Here is a 22,744-nt window from a genome sequence, read left to right on the forward strand (position 1 = left end):
CCTTCACTGACTGAGGTAGCTCCTTGTAACTGCTTGTGCTGCTGCAACCCTTAACACTGTACACTGCACACTGCATGCTGTACACATTAACTCTTCAGGGCCCAACCACTGGCGCCCCCTTTACACTTCCAGGGTCCTCTCACTTGGCACCCCCTCTGACACTTCAGGGTCCTATCACTAGGCACCCCCTCTGACACTTCAGGGTCCTCTCACTAGGCACCCCCTTTACTGCTAGCTAGCTCCTGGATCCCAGGGACCCTCACCTGAGTGGTCCTCTTAAAGCTGGGCAGACCCCTAGGGGCAGTCCACAGTACTCACGAACTTGGAATGCTTTCCTGGAACTGAACCCCTCTTTCTCCGCTGGTCCTCGGCACACCGGATCTTCTCTGCAGTTCAGCTTAGCCCTCTCTCTGGATTCTCAGGCAGACCACCCGAGACACACCTGATCCTTCTTACAGGAGGAGAGACAGCCGTACCCTCCCTCCTGGGACTCTGCTTCCCGCCAAAGACGCTGCATCATGTGCTCCCTTTAAACTTATACCCACTCCCAGAATCCTCTACGGCAGAATCTGCCTTCTGGGGTAGATACAGGCCTGAATGTGCCTCTGATTGGGTTTCCTCCACTACCCAATGAGAATCCTCTCATGGAGCCAGTGGGGAGACTCCCCTCTCAGCAGTCACACCTGGGAGACATGACAGCCCCGCTGAAAATCTCGGCCCTGCTGTTAGGCAGCCAAGGCCCACTATACTCTTACCTAGCACCTACCTTGTAGGGTTCTACATCAGAAAAATGGGAAACGGAGTAAGCTGTTCTTTGTACATGCCTTTACATGCGGGTACTATTTTTTTTTACTATTTTATATTACTGCAAATCATATCTAAAAAGTCTTGTGTGGTATATACATTGCCTGTCTCTCAGACCACAAAATTGCAACATTTCTAATAAGATCCAGAAAACTCATGAACGCTTTAAAGCCGAGAAAATTGCCTTTTTGCTTTTAACTTCCATAAGCCAGCATTCATTTAGAAGCATGGTCTAACACCAGCTTAGCCAAACAGAACATTAAAATGTTTGTGAAAACAGCCTGAGCTTTACAATGTTGACAAAGCTAGGAAAGCAGCAAGATATATGAGTAAAATAAGCCTCTAATTGAAACAAAATGTGTATAACCATCGGATTTGTAAAATATTTATCCATGCACTGCCTATTTGCAGTTCTTCGTATCTCATTTAACTAGCAATGAAACATATTGAGCACATTTTTCTTGGCTGTCTCTCGTTACAGTTTGTAAACAGTGGCAGATCAATAATATCTGATGCACAAGGTTATAGTTCAGGTGATAAAGATCTATTCCTAAATCTTATTTTCTTCCCTGCAGGGAGCTCTTATAAGTCTATCAAGTTGAAAAAAGACAGAATATTTTCTCTCTGTCCTATGCTTTTAAAGTGCTGCTCTGTTGACCTCTCCAAAGTTATAGTCTTTATAAGCACAGGCAGTCTCTTCCATGATTCACTTGGGAAGGAGTTTTAAATCCTCATAGAAAACCACACTTGGTGCATGTACAATTCAGAAGTACGTGAATGTGTTTCCATATACAGCAGTTCATGCAGAAAAGAGCATCTACAAAAAAAACGAGGTATTTTTTACCAAAATACCATTATAGTGTTGTATTTTGAGGGAATGTAGGTCACCACTGTGTAAATAAAACAACCAACCGTGTGATTGTAAGTCACCTAGTGCTTTTATAAAGGTCAATATAAAATGCTTGAATGTTAGCCTAATAGTAAAGAGAACTTGCCTAATCTATTGATTATACACACTTGCAAATATACGTAGAATTTGCACACTGCAAAAGGACCTTTATTTAATGTAGTCTTTTTTAAGAATTGTACTGATGGCACACCACATTTTTAGAATTATTGAAGGGATTGTAAAGACAGACAGCTTTTTATCTTAATGTATTCTATGCATTAAAAAAAAATTCTGTGTGCAGCAGCCCCCCCTCAGCCCCCCTAATACTTACCTGAGCCCATCTTTATTTTGCAGGAGTTTCTCAGCTGCCTGGGACTCCTCGTTGGCTGAGAGAGCAGCACAGCATGATTGGCTCCTGCTGCTTTCAACCAAAGTCAGCCAGCCAATCAGGAGAGAGAGGGGGTGTGGGCTGGGTTGCAGCTGCGTGTCTGAATGGACACCGGGATCTGAGACTCGGCTCGGGTGCCCCTATAACAAGCTGCTTGCTGTGGGGGCACTCAACAGGAGGGAGGGGCCAGGAGCACAGAAAAGAGATCCGAAAGAGGAGGATCCAGTGTTCTGTCAAAAGAGCCAACTCATCAAAATCTACAACCACATCACTTCCGGTGACTTTCCAGCACCAGTAATGGAGATTTTGATGAATTACCTGTTTTCAAAATACACCGGCAGCGTATACATTACACTGCGGTACACGCTATAATAAGTTAGTCTGCCTGCTAATAACCAACAACATGGCCACCTCCAAGGCAGTGACAACTTTTTTCCTCCTTACCCGGTGTTTTGTCAAAACAGCCAACTCGTTATCTACTGTAGTATATACGCTGCCAGTGTAATTCGCCAACATCGCCAATTACAGCCGCTGGAGAGTCACTGGAAGTGACGTGGTTGGGGGAATTTGATGAGTTCCTTTTTTTGACAGAACACTGGGACACTGTGCAAAAACCACCTGCACAGAGCAGGTAAGTATAACATGTTTGTTTGTTTTTTTCAATAGAGTCTTTACAATCACTTTAAGAAATAGTCTGGTGAGAAGTTACCTCATTCATTGTGTACATACTTAGGGCTCAAACTTACTATAGGTAGCGCAATACATAACATATGTATACACCAAATTCAACAGACAAAAATAATGATAGTTGCTTAATAACTCAAACTAAACTTGAACGGTAAACAATGAAAAGGATAACTTGCCTAGTGCATAGCACAATGCAAAATCCCCCAGGTAAAGAGTACCTGTCTATTGTTATTTCAATAAGAACAAATATCTTAGTTGCATACACAGTCAAATATATGTTGAAGCTATGACAAGGTACCTCTTTATTGTGAAAACCAATAGCAACCACCCCAACCTATAACTAGCCTTTGCAGTAAAGAGCACATGTAAGGGCAACGCTGATCAAAAAACAAACAAAAATTTCCAGCTCACTTATCAGCTAGCCTGCAGCAAAGCTGAATTGACCCATGTCTAACAGTTCATGTCCCTATACCGTTAAGGTGGACTCCCTCTAGGCACACCTTCCCTTAATCTATCTAGCTGCAATATATGTGCTCCGATTTTGGAGACCTTCAAAATTATAGAGTTAGGACCGCATTAAAATGGGGTGCCTTGATGTGGTCACTGCGGCTCACACATATGTTTGCAAATGTGTGCGACTAAACCCCTTCTTTGTAACGTCAGCGATTAGACAGGGTCAATTTGGTTTTGTTGCAGGCTAGCTGATAATTGGGCTGGGAATTTTTGTTTGCTTTTTATACCTTTGTATTGTGCAGCCCTATTCTATTCTAAAAGAACACTGGCAGCGGGATATACACTATATTGTCAAAGTTATTGGGACGCCTGCCTTTACATGCACATGAACTTTAATGGCATCCCAGTCTTAGTCCATAGGGTTCAATATTGAGTTGGTTCACCCTTTGCAGCTATAACAGCTTCAACTCTTCTGGGAAGGCTGTGCACAAGGTTTAGGAGTGTGTCTATGGGAATGTTTGACCATTCTTCCAGATTTGTGAGGCCAGGCATTGATGTTGGTTAACCACCCCCCATCCGCGCTACAGCCTATATATACGGCTGCAGCGCGGACTCGAATTTTCGGGAGGCCGTTTTTAAACGGCCTCCCAGTGACACGCCCCCCAGCGCGCTCCCACGAGCGCGCTGCGGGGAAAATCTGTGTAGGCCGTGTCCCTTGGACACGGCCGATCACAGATCGTGGTGAATGGCCAATCACAGCGGCCATTCACCACGTGATCTGGCCGTCCAATGAGCGATGATCTCATATGTAAACATATGAGATCATCTCTCATCGCCGGCGCTCCTTCCTCACACGGAGCCTGCAGTGTGAGGAAGGAGGGGGAGCCTCACAGCGCCGGGGACACAGGAGAATGTAATCAGGGCACCGATCACCAGTGCCCTGATTACACAAGGTAAAAACACACACACAGTGCCCCCCCATCAGTGCCCACAGTGCCCGCCATCAGTGCCCCCCATCAATGCCCACAATCAGTGCCCATAGTGCTGCTAGTCAGTGCCCAACAGTGCCTGCTCATCTAGGCACTGATGAGCACTGACTGGCAGCACTATGGGCACTGAGTGTGGGCACTGATGGTGCTGCCCATCAGTGCCGCTCATCATTGCCACCCGTCAGTGTCCAGTGCCATCTGCCAGTGCCCATCAGTGCCGCCTCTCAGTGCCCAGCAGTGCCACCTGTCAGTGCCCAGCAGTGCCACCTCTCAGTGCCCAGCAGTGCCACCTATCAGTGCCCAGCAGTGCCGCCTATCAGTGCCCAGCAGTGCCGCCTATCAGTGCTCATCAGTGCCGCCTCTCAGTGCCGCCTATCAGTGCTCATCAGTGCAGCATATTAGTACCTCCTCATCAGTGCCCATAAGTGCCACCTCATCAGTGCCCATAAGTGCCACCTCATCAGTGCCCATCAGTGCAGCCTATCAGTGCCCATCAGTGCCGCCTCATCAGCGCACATCAGTGAAGGAGAAAAATTTATTTTCAAAATTTACTCGCAGAAAATAAGAAAAACTTTTTTTTTTTCAAAATTTTTTGTCTTTATTCTTTTTTTTTGTAAAAAATAAAAAACCCAGAGATGATTAAATACCACCAAAAGAAAGCTCTATTTGTGTGAAAAAAATGATAAAAATTTCAAATGGGTACAGTGTAGCATGACCGCGCAATTGTCATTCAAAGTGTGACAGCGCTGAAAGCTGAAAATTGGCCTGGATGGGAAGGGTGTTTAAGTGCACAGAAGGCAAGTGGTTAAAACATCTTCAGCTGGGTTATTTTAGAATTTTGGATTGTATTGGCCACCTAAAAAAATGACCCTTTCCACTGTGCTATGTTCATGTTAATTTTATTTAGAAAAAAAAAAAAATATGATAATTTAAGGAAGGTTCAATACAGACATGACTTGCACAAACAAACACATAATGACTGTAAGAACAATACAGTAAGTGCAAGGGCTCCTTGATATAGTATAGCCCACTATATCATCTAAGACTTTGATATACAATGAGTAATTCAAAAAATGTTAAACCCAGCACAATAGAAAAAGAAATGAAAACAAGAACATCAAAGCTCAATTATGGAGTAACAAATATTGTCTAAATAAATGAGGAATTGATATACACACTCGAATTGTGGTGTATGTCGTTCTTTTTCTACAGCTCTGTGCACTTATCCAGTGTGAAAAAACTCCTGTACTCTACCGCTGTGCAAAGACTGGATACTGCTGCTCTCTCTCAGAGACTCCCCCCCCCTGTAGTTTTATACAGTCAAAGTGAACCTGCTATGGCACCACCACTTTTACAAGGTTATACAGTATATGGATTTACAAAGGCGTGTGGTGCACACAAAAAGGATTCGTATCATTTTCTGGCTATTTAGGAATTTAGTGACAGGGAATGGGGAAAAAAAAAAAAAACACATGGAAGTTCACCAAAGTATCTGGGATTGGCAAGCTGTGGTCACCAACAGTCATGAGCAAACTGGGAAAAGCTTGGTTTGCTTGACATTTACCAAACATATAAAAAACATTTGCAAACCCTAAACATAGCACCCAAATCCCACTGAAATCTATGACAAAGTTCAGGAAGGAGGGAGTCGTTGCATCTCACTTTTGTAGCCAGCCAGGCTTGGATAAAGGTCTGATATCGATTTTGGGGGAGGGGTTGACTTCATACCAGACCCTAGGAGGGTACCTTATGGAGGGGGGGGGGATCAACAAAGGGACAATGGCCTTGTTCCCACATAACTGGCCCAGTGTATATGGGGTCCGGAGGCTTATTAAATCTTGAAGTCTTTTTCAAAATTAGAGGGCCAACATATCCCTGTTTCTCCTATATGCAAATGAGTACAGGATACATAGCACCCCTTGTTACTCGTTCACAAAAAAAATGTCACTAGTAAACAAAACACATAATACCTTAGTAAATGTTCTTTATTAAATCCAGTGTCAGTTATATAGTCCAGCACTGTAAATCCAACGTATATCACAATGAACGATGGCCCGCCATCAAGGTAACACATGCCACAATAAATTGCAAATGATAGCTTCCAAGCTGGCTTGTTTTCAATAAGAAATAAGCCAGTGGGCAGAAGCTGTCTTATGATACCACCACTAATTGAGTGCCTTCTGGTGCAGCAGCCAGAGGTTGAGTAGGTGAGCAAACTTGCAATATCTGTCCATTTAGTTCAGTAATTTGGTGAACTGCTAACAGACTTTGGGTTTCATTTACTTCAAAACTGGAGAGTGCACCATCTGGTGTAGCTCTGCATAGAAACCAATCAGCTTCCAGTTTTTTTTTTTGTCAAAGCTTAGTTTAAAAAGCTGAAGATGCTTTGACTGATTGACTATCATGCACAGCTGCATCCGATTTTGCACTCTCCAGTTTTAGCAAATCAACCCTTTTGTCTATCACTGTCCTTCAGAGCTAACATTTTCTCAAATGGATGAGTTGTGTTTCTGTTGAATATTTTTTCAGATTAAGAGTGAGGGACAACAGTTTTCTATCTCCTAGCAACTGCTTGTCTAGAGGCAATTAACATCTATGCACTAATGGGACAAATCTGAAAGGGAATACTTCCAATCATCACATTTAGAAAAGAAAATTCTGCTGTGGAGAAAAAGAAGAAACCCTAAACCTCAGAACATAGTTGAAATATTTTGTTCCAAAAACTTCTCCATTAAATAGGTATAAAAGTGTACATATTTTTTCCAACATACAGTATATCCAAAATACTACTAACATTGCAGATCATTTGTGACAGGTCAGATACCATCACAATAACATCAAATTAGTATTAGTAGTGCTGAGTATGCCTTCTACTAGGCTATAAACTAGCATTTTCAAAATTGGAACACAATGTTTTTGGAAGCAATATGAATCTTTACCTTTTAGTAGAATATATAATTAGAAAACGTATTATTACTAATAAGATCAATGACGGGCCACATAAAATTTTGAGAAATGTGTTTTATATAACGGGCAAAACTAACTCTTGCATATAGTTACGCCTCTATAGTTACAACTTCTTTTCGGGCTTTTTTTTTCATGTATAAGTTCTTCATTACACCATCCAGCAAAGCTTATAGGGTAACATGAAACCAATACCAATGTGCACCCCTGACTAAACTTAAAAAATAAACTGAAAACATTCAACACCATTAACCCTGGGTCTATAAATGTACAGTTATTGCCACCAACTAGCAATCTCTACTGGGGTGATTGTACACTGCCAGAAAACTGCAAAACAGTGTCAACCAATTCACATAGGACTCCAAGGAAGTATAAAATCCAGGTTAAGCACCACGGCCTCTTCCATTCATCAATACTGAAACACAGTGTAGACTTTTATTTTAATATCAAAAATATGGAGAGATGCTCTTATAGAAGCTAGTGGGGGAAAAGGGCGAAAGGCGAAATGGGAATGTTTAGAGGGAAAAGGGAGAAAAAAAAAGAGGTGGGTTCCAAATTTGTTATGCAGCTGAGCGCTTGAGGGCCAGGCATCGGCACAAAGGCTGAGAACAAACACCTGCTGACAGTCAGGAATGTTTCGGCTAACTGTGTGAGCCAACAGATTTTCTTCTGGAATTAAGTATGTGTTGTAGTCCCAGCAGTACTGAAAATTGTGCTGTAATACCACATTTTCCGTGTAGGGCTGCTTTGAGGAATTTCATAATTTTTGTTAACTATGGCTAATCACTGTCCCACCATGGGGGGGGGGGGGGGTTCTTGACTTTTCTACTTTGGTGGAATGCTAATATTCACAGTATTGAGTAAGTGGATCAGAGGGGATTTCTTGTATCTACACCTGGAAAGTGGAGTTAAATGAAACAGACAGGTCTCCATGTGGTCTGCTAGGGAAATATCAGTCAGTCTAAAAATCATGGAATCCCAGAAGGGATGTATATGTGCACAAGAGCAGAAGATATGCAGCAGGAATCCATTGTCCCTTTGACATTGGCAACCTGGAGTGAAACTGTTTGGTAAATATTATGCAGAACGTTGGGTAACACCACGTCATATATTTATAACCAGACTCCTTATAGCGACTAGAAATGGATGAGTGGTGAGCAAAATATAGCACTTGCGCCCTCTGCATCTAGGCAATATTTCAATAGGCAATATTTCTCAAAGGTGGCTATAGTCCTCCACAGTACTCTATGGAAGGTTAAGAAGTGCCTGAATTGCAGAGTTGCATTGTCCGCAAAAATCTAAGGGGGGGGGGGGGGATATCATGTCCTGCACCAACGACCTCCACGGACAAAGTGGCAGAACCGGAACAGGTTAGTTAAGTGGAATGCCTGAAACTGATTCTGCAAGAGGCTCGGGAGAAACTCACTCTTGTCACTAGTAACATAGATGTGAGAGCTTGAGAAGAGGACATTAGGCAGCTTGTTTTAGTAAGGGTCAAGAGGGTGGTAACCTATAAGGGAATTGGTTTTAACTGCAAAGGGTAAGGGCTTATTTTGCCCTTGGGAAGGGTTTGCAGTGGAAGAGAGGACATGCCCTGTTCCAATTGGACCCTTCTTTCTAGGCTTTAAGTTAATATTTGGAACTAGACTAAAATATTAATTATTTGGAATTAATACTAACTAAATAATACTGTATATAAAGTCTGAGGGAAAGGAATTAAGGTATTTCCATAATGATCCCATGCTAAGAACCATTTACCATTTTTTTCCTGCTGGTGGCACTGCCCTTCTTTACTTAGGTTTTCAGTGACCACCAGCAGGCTTCTCCTTGCAAGCTATGAACCTCTGTCTTTTTTCATCATCTGCCCCTGACTGCTAGAATGACTCATGGCGATGCCTATCCATCAGACAGATATCTTCAGATTCTAACAATTATGTTGTTCCCCATTGCTCAAAACGTACCTGTTTGTATTTGAATCATGCACTTCTTCAATACTTGATGTGTTATGAATTTGTTGCAATAGTGTCATTATATTGTTAGTCATTTGTTGCTTGTTGGTTGCCAGGTTATACTTTTTTGTTTTATCTTTACAGTTGCACAATTAACACCTTTTACAGTTAATTCCATTTCTGTATTCCCTGGCACATTAACAACTGCTTTCACGGGATTAGGTTTACTAACAGGCTGCCACCTAACGAATGTTTTACTAGGTTGCTTTTAGGCATCTGTTTTATGGAACATCTCTATGGAATGTACCACCTGTTTTTTATGTGCATTTAAAGCATTTCTTAACTGATTTACTGAAAAGGTATAAACTTTAACATGTTAAAATAATTTAAAATAGAATTGTCACTATTTTTAAATCTGCAACTTTGATTTAAATAATACATTGTAATCCTGCAATGGAGGTCCTTGTTTCTGTTACATTCCATTGGCATGGCCCACTGTGGTCATCATCAGGAAATATGACCTAAAAAATGTCATGCAATCATAGTTTGAGTGCATGCATGTAGACTGAAAGCGGCAACAGCTCTAACATCTAAAAAGGGATAAAACAAAAAAATATTGAAAAATAAATGGCAGTTACACAGCGCTTTAGCAAATTAAATGTCATTCATTTAGGGTTTACTTTTTCTATGTTACATAGTCATTTGTATATCATAATAATGAGTGCTTTTATTATACATGTTAAATAAGGAATATTGTATGGAGTTATTAAAGGTAGATGATATAACACACAATAGTAAAAAAAAAAAAACAAAGAAAAAAAGACAAAACATTAAATGTGGCATCTGAATTTTCCAGTATCAGAGTCCAACATGCTCATCAGCATCAGTAATCTACACTGCCTTTTAGGGTGATTATAAAGTCATCAGTGTTTCTGTAATGAAATATTATAGGTTTCTCAGAGGAGTGTTAAATGGAGATATAGATCACATATAATTGAGCGTATCTGGACATTTATGGTGAAGAAATGTTGGTTCAAGTGAAAACGTTAATTTTATCTGGATTAAGCATGAGTTCAAGCCCGCTCCAAAACATGACCTCTGTTTTCCTTGCATATATACTGTACAACTGCAGACATGCTGGGGTTCATTTTCTAAAAGCAAATAGGCTGTTCACTTTGCAAGGGAATTTTCCCTTAGCTTAGAGAATGAGGAGAAGCTCTGCAGACTACTATCATCCAATCATGTGCAAGCAAAAATACTGTTTTTATTTTCTGTTTGAGTACTCTTTGAATTTTCACTTCTGTTTAGTAAGCAAGAGAAAAATTAAATTTCAAAGTGAAAATGTTCTCACAAAATAAACAGCCGATTTCTCTTAGTAAATCAACCCCACCATGTGTGCAGACTGTATACCTGCAGTGGGTCCTTTGGAAATGGGAGGCCCAAATACCAAATACTTGCTAGAGAAATCTGTTAATATTCTATGAGGAAGTGAGCTGTCATCTAGATAAAGGAAAGCCTGTGGAAATTGTGTATCTGGATTTTGCCAAAGCATTCAATACATTTCCCCATAAGCGCTTAATTTACAAACTTAGGTCTGTTGCCATAGACAATAATGTATGTATGTACTGGTTACAGTGGCACGTCTAAGGGGTGGTGATAAATAATCTGTACCTGTTCTGTCCTGGGACCAATTCTATTTAATTTATTCATAAATGATATAGAGGTTGGCATAAATAGTTCAATATCAGTGTTTTCTGATGATACAAAGCTAAGTAGGGCAATAACTTCACAGCAGGATGTAGAAACTTAAAAAAATACCTCAATAAAACAATGTGTTGGGCAAAAACATGGCAAATCTGGTTTAATGTTGAAAAATGTAAATTTGGGGTCTAAAAATATGGATGCATGTTATTTGTCAGCTGGAGAACCTTTGAGGGAATCCATGATTGAAAAAGATCTGGGGGTTCTGGTAGATCACAGGGTCAGCAATAGCATGAGCCAAACTGCAGCAAGCAAAGCTAGCAGACTATTAGTGTGCATTAAAAAGGATATTTACTCAAGAGATAAGACTATAATTCTACCACTTTACAAAACTCTGGTCTGGAAGCATTTTGAGTACACTGTCCAGTTCTTGTCACCAATCCTCGTGAAGAATATGCTGGAACTAAGGACAGTCCAGAGAAGGGCAATAAAGCTAAAAAGGGGGCTGGAGGACCTCTGTTACAAGGAATGACTACAATCATTAAACGTATTCTCCCTGAAGAAGAGACGCTTAAGAAAGAATATGAAAATACTCTTTAATCTTAATAGTGATTCTAGCATGGGGAGGAAACTATTCAGTCTCATGTCACTTAACAGGGCACTCGGACACTCAATGAAGTTGGAGGAGATGCAGTTTAACCTTAAACTGCATTAGGGGTTCTTTACTGTCAGAGTGGTAAGGATGTGGGGAGTATCAAAATTTTTCAAAAAGGTAATACATTTTATTTAACATGGACATTTAAAATGTAACCTGCAGAAATGCTAGGTACAGATGGACAATTTAAAATACAATGTGGTTGACATTGACATACAGATCACTGGCATTTGGAAAGCACTTGCTCGGAAACATAGGTTGCTGAGACCCAACAAGTTTCGAAATAGTGAGGTCTTTCTCTTCCTCAGGGGTCTATAAATGCATATCTATCTATACAAATCTAGGAAATAGAAATAATCTCATTAAACAAGCACCTAAACCATATATATTTAAAGATAGTAACATATTATACGTAACATAAGTCTCTAACGTATCATCTGAACTATACACACCTTAAAAATGGCAGATCTTGTTGATTCATGAAACCGCATATATTTAAAACCAACTCATGTGAGGCTTCAGCCGATCAAGTTCCCAGTATGTGGTTCCAGATCAGAAACCTTGCAACGTACATAATTACATAAACCATAATACCAAATCACAATAATATACACAGCCAACATGTACAGAAATATGTAAAAAATATATAAAAATTATTAAATTAAGCAACAATGGCATATTCTAGTGGTAAGAGGAGGAGATGATGTAGTGGGGAATAGTGTAGAAGTAATGGTAAAGAGGGAAAAAATTAAGAATGAAATAGAATAAAAGTAAATAAAAATAAATATATTATTATTTTACTCTTACTCCAGCACATATTTTCCCCTACATCCTTTTCCCAAGCAGCGCCATATTCCCTCACCCTTTATTTTATTACAATATAGTGTATTACACCCCTTACAAAAGTGAGTACACCCCTCACATTTTTGTAAATATTTTATTATATCTTTTCATGTGACAACACTGAAGAAATGACACTTTGCTACAATGTAAAGTAGTGAGTGTACAGCTTGTATAAGTGTCCATTCACACTACCACGACTTGTCAGGCGACTTGTCAGCCTGACAAGTCGCGGTCCATTGTGTGCTACAGGAACCGTTCTAATAGGAGCGACACAAGTCGCTCCGACTTAGAAAAAGGTTCCTGTACTACTTCGGGGCGACCTGGAGCGACTTGCATAGACATTCATTATATGAAGTCCGTGCAAGTCGCTCCGAAGTCGTGGTGCACGCGACTTCACAGGTCGCCCCCGAAGTCGTGCCGCAGTAGTCTGAACTGGCACTTACAGTGTAAATTTGCTGTCCCCTCAAAAAAAACACACACAGCCATTAATAATATAATACAGAAAGTGCAGCACAATCATATAGAAATATTTCATATTTACCCATTTTTTCCCCATTACTACCACTTGTTGCTATCAAGGTCCTCTAATTCTGTCCTTCTGTGAAATTTTACGAACCAAAAATATACCAGTTATTACATCAATCACCTTCAACCCAGAGCAGGCCCTTTGTGTGCATTGATGTTCATGAGACTGTGGTGGGGAGAGACAAAGCGTAAGCGCCACTGGGGCAGGAAATGAAATGACTAGTTCTACACATCCTACAAAGCATGGCAGAATATCCCATGGCTATATAAATGTACTGTATGAAATAAATAATTAAAGCAAAGGTGTTTCATTCTATTCTTTAGCTGTAGAAAAGGAATGACAAAAAAGAAGATATTAACTGCTACTGTAATAAACATTAAAACGTTTGTAATGGCCTAGTACGTTTCAATACCATTACACTTATTGGTAATTTGAGCTGCTCTGAAGATATGTAGTTCAATAAAAAGATATGTAAAATAGAATTAAATAGAAAATTACATACTATAGAAAAAATGTTGCGTGACTGTCCCCCAGTGGCACAACAGATTACTGCAAACTTTGACATTTTTCTATTATTGTGTTTCAGATCAGCATCTTCATGACCCACTTGTCTAACTACGGGAATGACAGGCTTGGCTTGTATACTTTTGTGAACTTGGCCAAATTTGTGCAGACCTGGACCAATTTAAAGTTGCAAACGCTTTCTCCAGTTCAGCTAGCACATAAGTACTTCCAGCTTTTCCCTGAGCAGAGGGATCCTGTCTGGCAGGTGAGTGTATAAATTAAATCCCGCTCACAAGGCACTGTATGAATGAAAATTCATAGAAACCATTATTTTCCTCTTGTACTGTTTTTTTTCCTGCAAATCTATAATATGTATATTCTACAAAATAAATTCAAATTTCTACAAGTAAATTGTGCATAACCATAAACGGAATCCTTCTGTTCCTTCTGGGGAATACAAAAAAGCATCAGCATTAATTTATTCCGTTTCTGGAGTTCAGCAAACCAAACTCATGGAACCATGTTTGTGTATACATTTCGTTTTATTGATACATGAATATAATTTTGGTATTGTATATTGTCATAAGCATTAATAAAGTTATATTCGTGTATAAAAATAGAATGGTTTTGGCATTTTACCTCTGATGATCTATTATTGTTGTTTATTTTGAGGGATGATGAATAATACTAATTTGTTTTGTGTACTTGGGAGTAAAAAAGAGATTAGAATATTGGTGTAGGATGATAAATAAAGAATTTCAACTTGTCATCATGGCATGGGCCACTTTGTGATGTGCATGGGTATTCAATCTGACACCTACTACTTGTCTGGTATACAGCGATGTAGTATTAACTTCTGCTGTGATGTCTGGAGAACATTACATTGGCAATGCTGACAGATGCTTAGAGAGGAAGGAGTAAGAGTAATGGCATCAGAATTGGCAGCATATGCATAAGGAGACTTTAGCCTTAGTGTAAGAGTGTATACACAGGGTTGATTTACTAAGGGCACATAGGCTGTTCACTTTGTAAGTGAAGTTGTACCGTATTTATCGGCATATAACATGCACCGGCGTATAACACGCACTTTAGTTTAGGAGGGAAATTTTAGGAAAAAAGCTTAAATTTGAAATAAACAGCATTGAACTAAGAACATTTTTTTTTTAAATCAAATTCAGCGCAGGGTTCATGCAGCCTCATCAGCGCGGGGTTCATGCAGCCTCATCAGCGCAGGGTTCATGCAGCCTCATCAGCGCAGGGTTCATGCAGCCTCATCAGCGCAGGGTTCATGCAGCCTTGCCAGCACAGGGTTCATGCAGCCTCATCAGCACAGGGTTCATGCAGCCTCGCCAGCGCAGTGTTCATGCAGCCTCGCCAGCGCAGTGTTCATGCCGCCTCGCCAGCACAGGGTTCATACAGCCTTGCCAGCACAGGGTTCATGCAGCCTCATCAGCACAGGGTTCATGCAGCCTCATCAGCACAGGGTTCATGCAGCCTCATCAGCACAGGGTTCATGCAACCTCGCCAGCGCAGTGTTCATGCAGCCTCATCAGCGCAGGGTTCATGCAGCCTTATCAGCACAGGGTTCATGCAGCCTCGCCAGCGTAGTGTTCATGCAGCCTCGCCAGCGCAGTGTTCATACAGCCTCACCAGCGCAGTGTTCATGCATCCTCATCAGCGCAGGGTTCATGCAGCCTCGCCAGCTCAGTGTTCATGCAGCCTCGCTAACGCAGTGTTCATGCATCCTCGCCAGCACAGTGTCCACCAATGCAGTCTCGCCATTGCAGTGTCAACCAATGCAACCTTGCCAGCACAGTGTCCACCAATGCAGCCTCGCCAGCGCAGTGTTCACCAATGCAGCCTCTCCAGTGCCATGTCCATCAATGCAGTCTCGCCAGCGCAGTGTCCACCAGTGCAGGGCAACAGTAACAGTAGCCTCGCCAGCACCATTGTACAGAGCGGTGATATACTGGTGTTTAAAGAAAACAGGCTGAGAGGCAGAGGGGGGCAGACCGGACAGAGGAGAAGCGAGGAAGAGCAGCGATATACTGGTATTTAAAAAAAAATAGGCTGAGAGGCAGGGGGGGGGGGGGACCGGACCGGGGAGAAGCAAGGAAGAGCGACGGCTGTATTCAGAAGTCCCAGCATCTATGATAGACATCACAGGTCCTGCGTCCCGGCATTGGGCCACTGTGCTGTCTATCATAGGAAGCAGGACTTCCTATGACATCAACCGCTCGTCCTTCCTTCTAATCGACCCGAACCGACCCCCTCCCTGCCCTGTCAGCCCTGCCTGGACTGTTTTTCTTTTTTTTTTTAAATACATCAGCGTATAACACGCACTGATGTTTTGCCCTCCATTTTTATAACACGCCGATAAATACAGTACTTTGCATGGGAATTTCCTCTCAGAACTTAGTAATTGTGGTGAAGTTTCACTTTGCCAAGAGTACCCAATCATGTGCGGGAAAAATAAAAATACAGCATTTTTGCTTGATTGGATAATGGAAGCCACATAATTCACTGGAGCTTTAGGGAAAATTCCCTTAAAAAGTGCAGTCTCTTGAAAAATAAGCAGTAGATTTGCCTGTGAGTAAATCAACACCATAGGGTAAAATATGCTGAAGGCTAAAGTGGATGTAAACCCTCACATATACCCAGTGAAGTAAACAGCCTCAGATAATACACAGACGAAACAAATTTACCTATATAAGTTTTATTTGTATATCTGCTGTCTTCAGCTTTCTACACTGTTTAGAAAGTAAAAATCGTGTTAGAATTTGTTCTTCGTGTTCCAGAAATCGGTGTGGAGTCTTGGCATATACTGTGTGACAGCTGATTGGAGGAAAGGCACACTCCACCCCCCCCCCCCCCTCCACATAGGCAGAAAAAGGAAGCAACATGCAGAGCTGTGCTCTGAATAGACCACCTCTCTGCTAATCTATCTCTATGCACCCACCCTGACACAAATTTCCAGCTTCTTTTAGTTCTTTTGTTGGAGAACTTGTCAGAAGTTTTCATGCTGATAACATAGGAACAGAACAGCAGAAAGACATGGGACTTAGGGATTTGGAGAGAGATAAGTAAACACTACATATATATGTGCAAAGGTCAAATTTCATGAATGGTGTTTACATCCACTTTAAACTTTTTAGAATATGTATGTAAATCTGTCATAGGACCACAGAGCTAATCACAACAAGCCCAGAGGGAAGGTACCAGCCGAACACTCACAGAATACAACAGTGAAGAGCAGTAGAGCAGGCCTCGGATGTGCTGGCAGCATCTGTCTTGGGAGGCATAATACAACCTGGCCGGTCCCTGCCCAAATGGGGAGGTCTCCAGGAAAGATGGCATGTCATTATCCTTTCCCTACTCATCTGGAACCTCTCACTACCGCTAATCACAATCCCCGACAGACAGGGACCTGTCGCTACACTACCCACAAGTGAAATGTGCACCAAGTCTGAGAGCCAGGGTCCCAAATAGACTCTGCTTGACCCAAGATGGCCACAGATACATAGGGTGGCAGCATCCAATCAGATAGCTTCCCCTGTAATGCAGGAAACCATAGAGGAACCATGTTCTTCTTGACTTCTTCTCCCTCTGCAAAACCACTGCGGTTGAGCGCAACCTGCAGTGGAGAAAGTAGACTTCACCTGCCTAAATACATACTCCTTAAGTGAAGGTGAGTGCCTTTTGAATTGCTACCACCTATTTTTCAGAACATTTAGGAAACTCACAAACCCGCTAGTTGAAAGAATGTAACTCTACATTGCCTGTGGCTGTTGTTAACTGATTAGGTGCATAGAGAAAGATATACAAGTTATGCAGAGAGACCAGGTATGGAAAGTAAAAACCCAACTGACTCTCAGAATATCTGTGAGTTGATAGGGTAGCAGATGTCTCACATACAATGGCTGTTAATAGTGACAGGGAAGCCAACTAAAAGGATAGATAGGGGAGTGATGCATCTAGCTAATGAGTTACAAACACGAATAATGGGCTCTGTGCAGCAGACCTGAATGTTTTTAGTGTTTATTTGTACCGTTTTTAATGCAAATACGGTAATTAAATATGAGCTTTAATAAAACCCTATAATAATTTCCCTTCATGCAAAAATTGATTGTACTAATTTTTTTTAATATAAATGTCAACAAATAATTCACAAATGTATTGTAATGATTACTGCAGGATTGAACTGGGTTCACCTGCAGCACCTAGTCTAATCAATAATCATTACTATAATTCCTATGTGTGTTCCACGGTCCCATAATTCCATTTTAGTAGATGTTGTATAGCTAGATACAGATAGCTCAACTGTTCTTTGACATTTTTTCATTGATGCAATTTACATTATATGTGACCTGCTAACAGAGTATATGCTATTTATGGGATCAAATTTGTTATAATTATATTAGTTCACTTTATCTTTGACTCGCGTTAATTATGTAAAAATAGCATTGCATGAATTGTATTTATGATTGCTATCATTTGAATTTATTCTCAATAATGAGGATGCCTAATACATAATGTTATTGCTTTAAACTCAGGTCTATATTAGAGATTGTGCTATTCCCACTATGGTTGCAAAACATATACTTTACATATTTATGGTTCTTTGTGGTTTATAAAGAGGAATTTGCAAAGAATTGGCATTCACTAATACAAGATAGAAATAAAATATGCTCTTTTTTTTGTTTGTTGTTGAAAATAAATATAGAGTTTCATTCAAATGCTCATTCATAATGAATTTGTATGCATTCCATGTACAGTTAGTGAAGAGAAGAGTGCCATCTGCACTGTAAAGGTCATGCGAATATTTAACCATTCCTGTCTCATGCTACTATCTTCATCCGCAGAAAGTAATTGCTGGTGTGTATAAGGTGATGTACAGAAAAGTATGTGTAAGAGTCAGCCATAACATTTTAATGACCCACCTTATATTGAGAAGGTATAACTTTGCAGACTGTAATGCCCGTATTTTCTGCTTTCAATACATCAACTTCATGGACAATATGTTTACTTGCTGCTCTCCCACTCTCATTCAGATATCATTGCAACAATATTATCAACGTTATTCATGTACCTGTCAGTGGTCATAAAGTTATGGCTGATCAGTATATATATATATATATATATATATATATATATATATATATATATATATATATATATCAAAAACAGGGTTAACAGGACGTCGGTAATCTTCTGTGTCCAATGCAATCAGACCATCCCATCGGTCATATATAGAAAGAAGGTTCAAACTAAGGACTGCTGCACAAACATTTATTAAAATAAACCACATCTAAAAATCCATTAAAGGTATTCCATCAAAGCTATACCTTTAATGGATTTTTGTATGTCGTTTATTTTAATAAATGTTTGTGCAGCAATTCTTAGCACTTTCTTTTTTATATATATATATATATATATATATATATATATATATATATACATATATATATATATATATATACACACACATATACAGTATATATATATATATATATATATATATATATATATAAATTATTTTTTTCCCAACAAGCCTGATGGAGATGGAATTGACGAGGGAGAGTTTCTTGCACCTCCTGTCCAACACCTTCAAAGTGGTAATTTAAAACAGACAATGTAATGACATAGAGTGGTATGAGTGCCAGTAATACAGGTAGTATTGGATCTGAAGCTTGTAAGAGCAGGCAGCTGTGGACCACTGAACAGGAACCAGACATGGGAACACTGGGTACCAGGATGTGGAGGAGTTTTCTACTTGTCTGGAGAAGCTTCCTTGTCCTGTCCTTGTTGGTTTACAGAGGCTGTGGAATCTTAAACTGTATACTGCATTAATCAATTTCCTTCCAAATACACCCACTAATTAATGATAAGGCACTTAGGGGGTTGAATTACTAAAACTGGAGAGGGCATAATCTGGTGCAGCTGTGTATAGAAACAAATCAGCTTCCAGGTTTTTTTTTGTCAAAACTTAAGCCTAGGTTCACACTGAGGCCAGTTTAACCACTTGCCGACTGCCGCACGACTATTTACGTCGGCAGTCAACCCCTCACAGGCAAAGCGACGTAGGGCTACGTTGCTAGCCTGTAAGGGTTTTGGGAGCGAGCGCGCGCCGCCGGATGCGCGCTCCCACTCCCGCTCGGTCACGGACCCCCCGTGCGTGTGCCCGGCGGACCCGATGTCTGCCAGGCACTCGCGATCGTCCGTGACAGCGGGAGAAAGGCAGGCGGCTAGTGTAAACAAAGCCGCCTGTCAGTCTCCCATGTGTAAGAATGGTGATCAAACGGTCTACTATGTAGGACCGTTCATCACTGTTTCTACACACACAGCCACAGCCAATCACAGTTAGAATCACGCCCCTAGGACACACTTAACCCCTCCCTCTCCAATACAGTTAACTCCTTCACTGCCAGTGTCATTTTTACAGTAACAGTGCATATGTATAGCACTGATTACTGTAGTAATGTCACTGGTAACCCCAAAAGTGTCAAAAATGTCAGTCAAGGGTCCGATCTGTCCGCCCCAATGTCGCAGTCCCGCAAAAAAAATCGCAGATCGCTGCCATTACGCGTTAAAAAAAAAAAACTGACAAAAATCTTTCCCTTTGTTAGTAAACGCAATAACTTTTGCGCAAACCAATCAAAATCCGCTTTTTGCAATTTTTTTTTTACCAAACATATGGTAAAAAAAAAATTGGCCTTAAATGTTAAAAAATTTTGATTTTTACATTTTTTTGGGGGGAATTTCATATAAAAAATTTGAAAAATATTGTTATTTTTGCAAAATTGACGCTCTTTTTTTGTTTATAGCGCATGATCAAAAAATCGCACAGGTGATCAAATACCACCAAAAGAAAGCTCTGTTTGTGGGAAAAAAAGGACGTCAAATTTGTATAGGTACAGCGTTGCACGAACGCGCAATTGTCCGTTAAAATCACGCAGTGCCGAATCGCAAAATAGGCCCTGGTCAGGAAGGGGGTAAAATCTTCCGGGGCTTAAGTGGTTAAAATCGTGTGAGTTCAACCGAACTCGCACAATTTCAAACTAGGACTTTTAGTCCGACTTCGAGGGCAATTTCACAGACGTTTGTGTGGGTTCCTGAACAGATGTCTATTGAAATCAGCCCCCAAAGTCGCCAAAAGTAGGACAGAAACTACTTTTGGAAATCAGAGCAGCGCCGCAAAGTCGGGATGGCACTTATTCGGACGGTACCATTGCCAGCAATTGGGTCGGATTTGACATGCGTTTTGGACCAATGTAAATGTGGGCTAATTGCACAACCTGAGGTTAGAAGCTGATTGGCTACCATGCACAGCTGCATTTTACACTGTCCAGTTTTAGTAAATCAACCCCACATTTCTGGAACTCTCTAAAATATTTGCATAAATAATAGAATTTGGGCCCATTCTTTGTCTTGTGGTAAAGTATTAAAGCTGCGCTTATCAGTGGTAAATAGTGCAGGGGCTTCCTCATACTATTCATTCTTTGTCTTATTATCAGTCACAATTACATGATATGGGAAGCTGCAAATCCTTACTAATTATCTCACCACTTTTTTTCTGTCAAGTAACATTCTGGTTATTCTGATCAATTAGTGTGGTTTAGGCTATCGGCAACTGCTGCATGAACCAAGGACAGCGCTCTGCAATGACAGTCTGTTATAACATGTTGATGTTTTCCAACAGTATCTAGTAAAATATCAGCACCCTAGAAACAAGAGTGTTGTTTGTAGAAGACTTGTACCTTGGCAATGTTACAGGGATTTCCATGTAATCTAAAATATCCTACTACTAAAAAAATGACCCAAAAATGTTTGAGCTCAAAAATGTGTTTATGTCAAACACCATTTATTATGCTCACTAACCATAAACCGTCCACTAAACCATGCTTTTTTAGGCCATGTCCACTAACAGAAAGTCACATCCACTATTTAATATTGCAAGTTCTGCGTGTCTACCTTCAAATAAACAAAAATTAGCTTGGAATATCACTATTTTTAAATGTGGTGTGTTTTTCTATAATTGAAGAACAAAATCTGCTATGCTGTATGCATCTACTAAGTGTATCGTTTACCGTTTGCTTCCTTTTCATGTAGACATATTTTATCATCTGACAGCTCATAAATACTATGTTCTTTTTATAAAGAATATGTTTAGCTTGATTGAGACTGCATGACATATGTCACCCAGACAGAATGTCACTTACTTCTTGTTTTTTATTTCATTTTACAACTCTTTTCTGTATGATTAGAATAACCATATTGAGGTCAAAGGTCTTTAGTAGCATTAAACCCTAGGCAATTTTAGTTTAACATACTGAGCACAATACAATAAATACTCCCCTGGAAACTACAGGTATTTGTTAAAATTTGTACCCTAGCAGTTTACAACTTTCAGTGCTGCTGGATCTTGCTCTCTCAGTGTTATTTTTCTGAACTGTAGTTTATTTGCCTGAACAGGGGAAGGGGGAGGAAAAGGGAGGAGCAAGGGAATACCTTGCCATTCTTTGCTACAGGGCTGTGTGTTTCTATTGATGCATACATCGTAGGGAGATACAACTCAAGTCCCTGCATACAAAGCCAGCTCCATAGGATAATGCAAGAAAAGGAAGCCACCTTAAAACAGGAAACCTGGGACAGTGATCGTGGCACTAACTTAACCACTTTAGCTCCTGAAGGATTTGCCCCCTTACTGACCAGGCCCTATTTTGCGATTCGGCACTGCGTTAATTTAATGGACAATTGCGCGGTCGCGCAACGCTGTACCCAAACAAAATTTACGTCCTTTTTTCCCCACAAATAGAGCTTTCTTTTGGTGGTATTTGATCACCTGTGCGTTTTTTAATTTTTGCGCTATAAACAAAAAAAGAGCGACAATTTTGAAAATAAAAACTATATTTTTCACATTCTGCTTTATGACATTCCCTAAAAAAAACTTAAAAATCAAAAAATTTTAACATTTTAGGCCAATTTGTTTTCTGCTTCATATTTTTGGTAAAATAAATCGCAATAAGCGTATTTTGATTGGTTTGCGCAAACGTTATTGAGTCTACTAACTACGATAAAGATTTATACAATTTTTATTTATTTATTTTTTACTAGTAATGGCGGCAATCTGTGATTTTTTTCGGGACTGCAACATTGCGGCGGACAGATTGGACCCCTAACTGACATTTTTGACACTTTTGGGGGGACCAGTGACATTACTACAGAAATCAGTGCTAAAAACATGCTGTGTACACTGTTACTGTAATAATGACACTGGCAGGGAAGGGGTTCAATGGGTGATCAATGGGTTAAATGTGAGCCTCATGCTTACTGACGTGTGTGGGGGGTGGAGGTTCTGTGACAGACACAGAGATCGCAGGTTCAGCTATGCT

At 40.4% G+C, this 22,744-nt stretch overlaps 1 protein-coding gene across 1 annotated transcript in view; it reads left to right on the forward strand.

Annotated features, from left to right (window-relative positions):
* LOC309543913 (bifunctional heparan sulfate N-deacetylase/N-sulfotransferase 3-like) overlaps positions 1–22,744 on the forward strand; it is a 392,778-nt gene that overhangs the window by 296,822 nt on the left and 73,212 nt on the right. Inside the window, exon 7 of the mRNA XM_082243003.1 lies at positions 13,435–13,617. Within this exon, the coding sequence (XP_082099129.1) occupies positions 13,435–13,617 (183 nt within the window). The remainder of the gene's footprint in view (positions 1–13,434; positions 13,618–22,744) is intronic.

This window comes from Pelophylax lessonae (assembly GCF_965119305.1).
Source record: "Pelophylax lessonae genome assembly, chromosome: 1".
Lineage (NCBI taxonomy): Eukaryota > Metazoa > Chordata > Amphibia > Anura > Ranidae > Pelophylax > Pelophylax lessonae.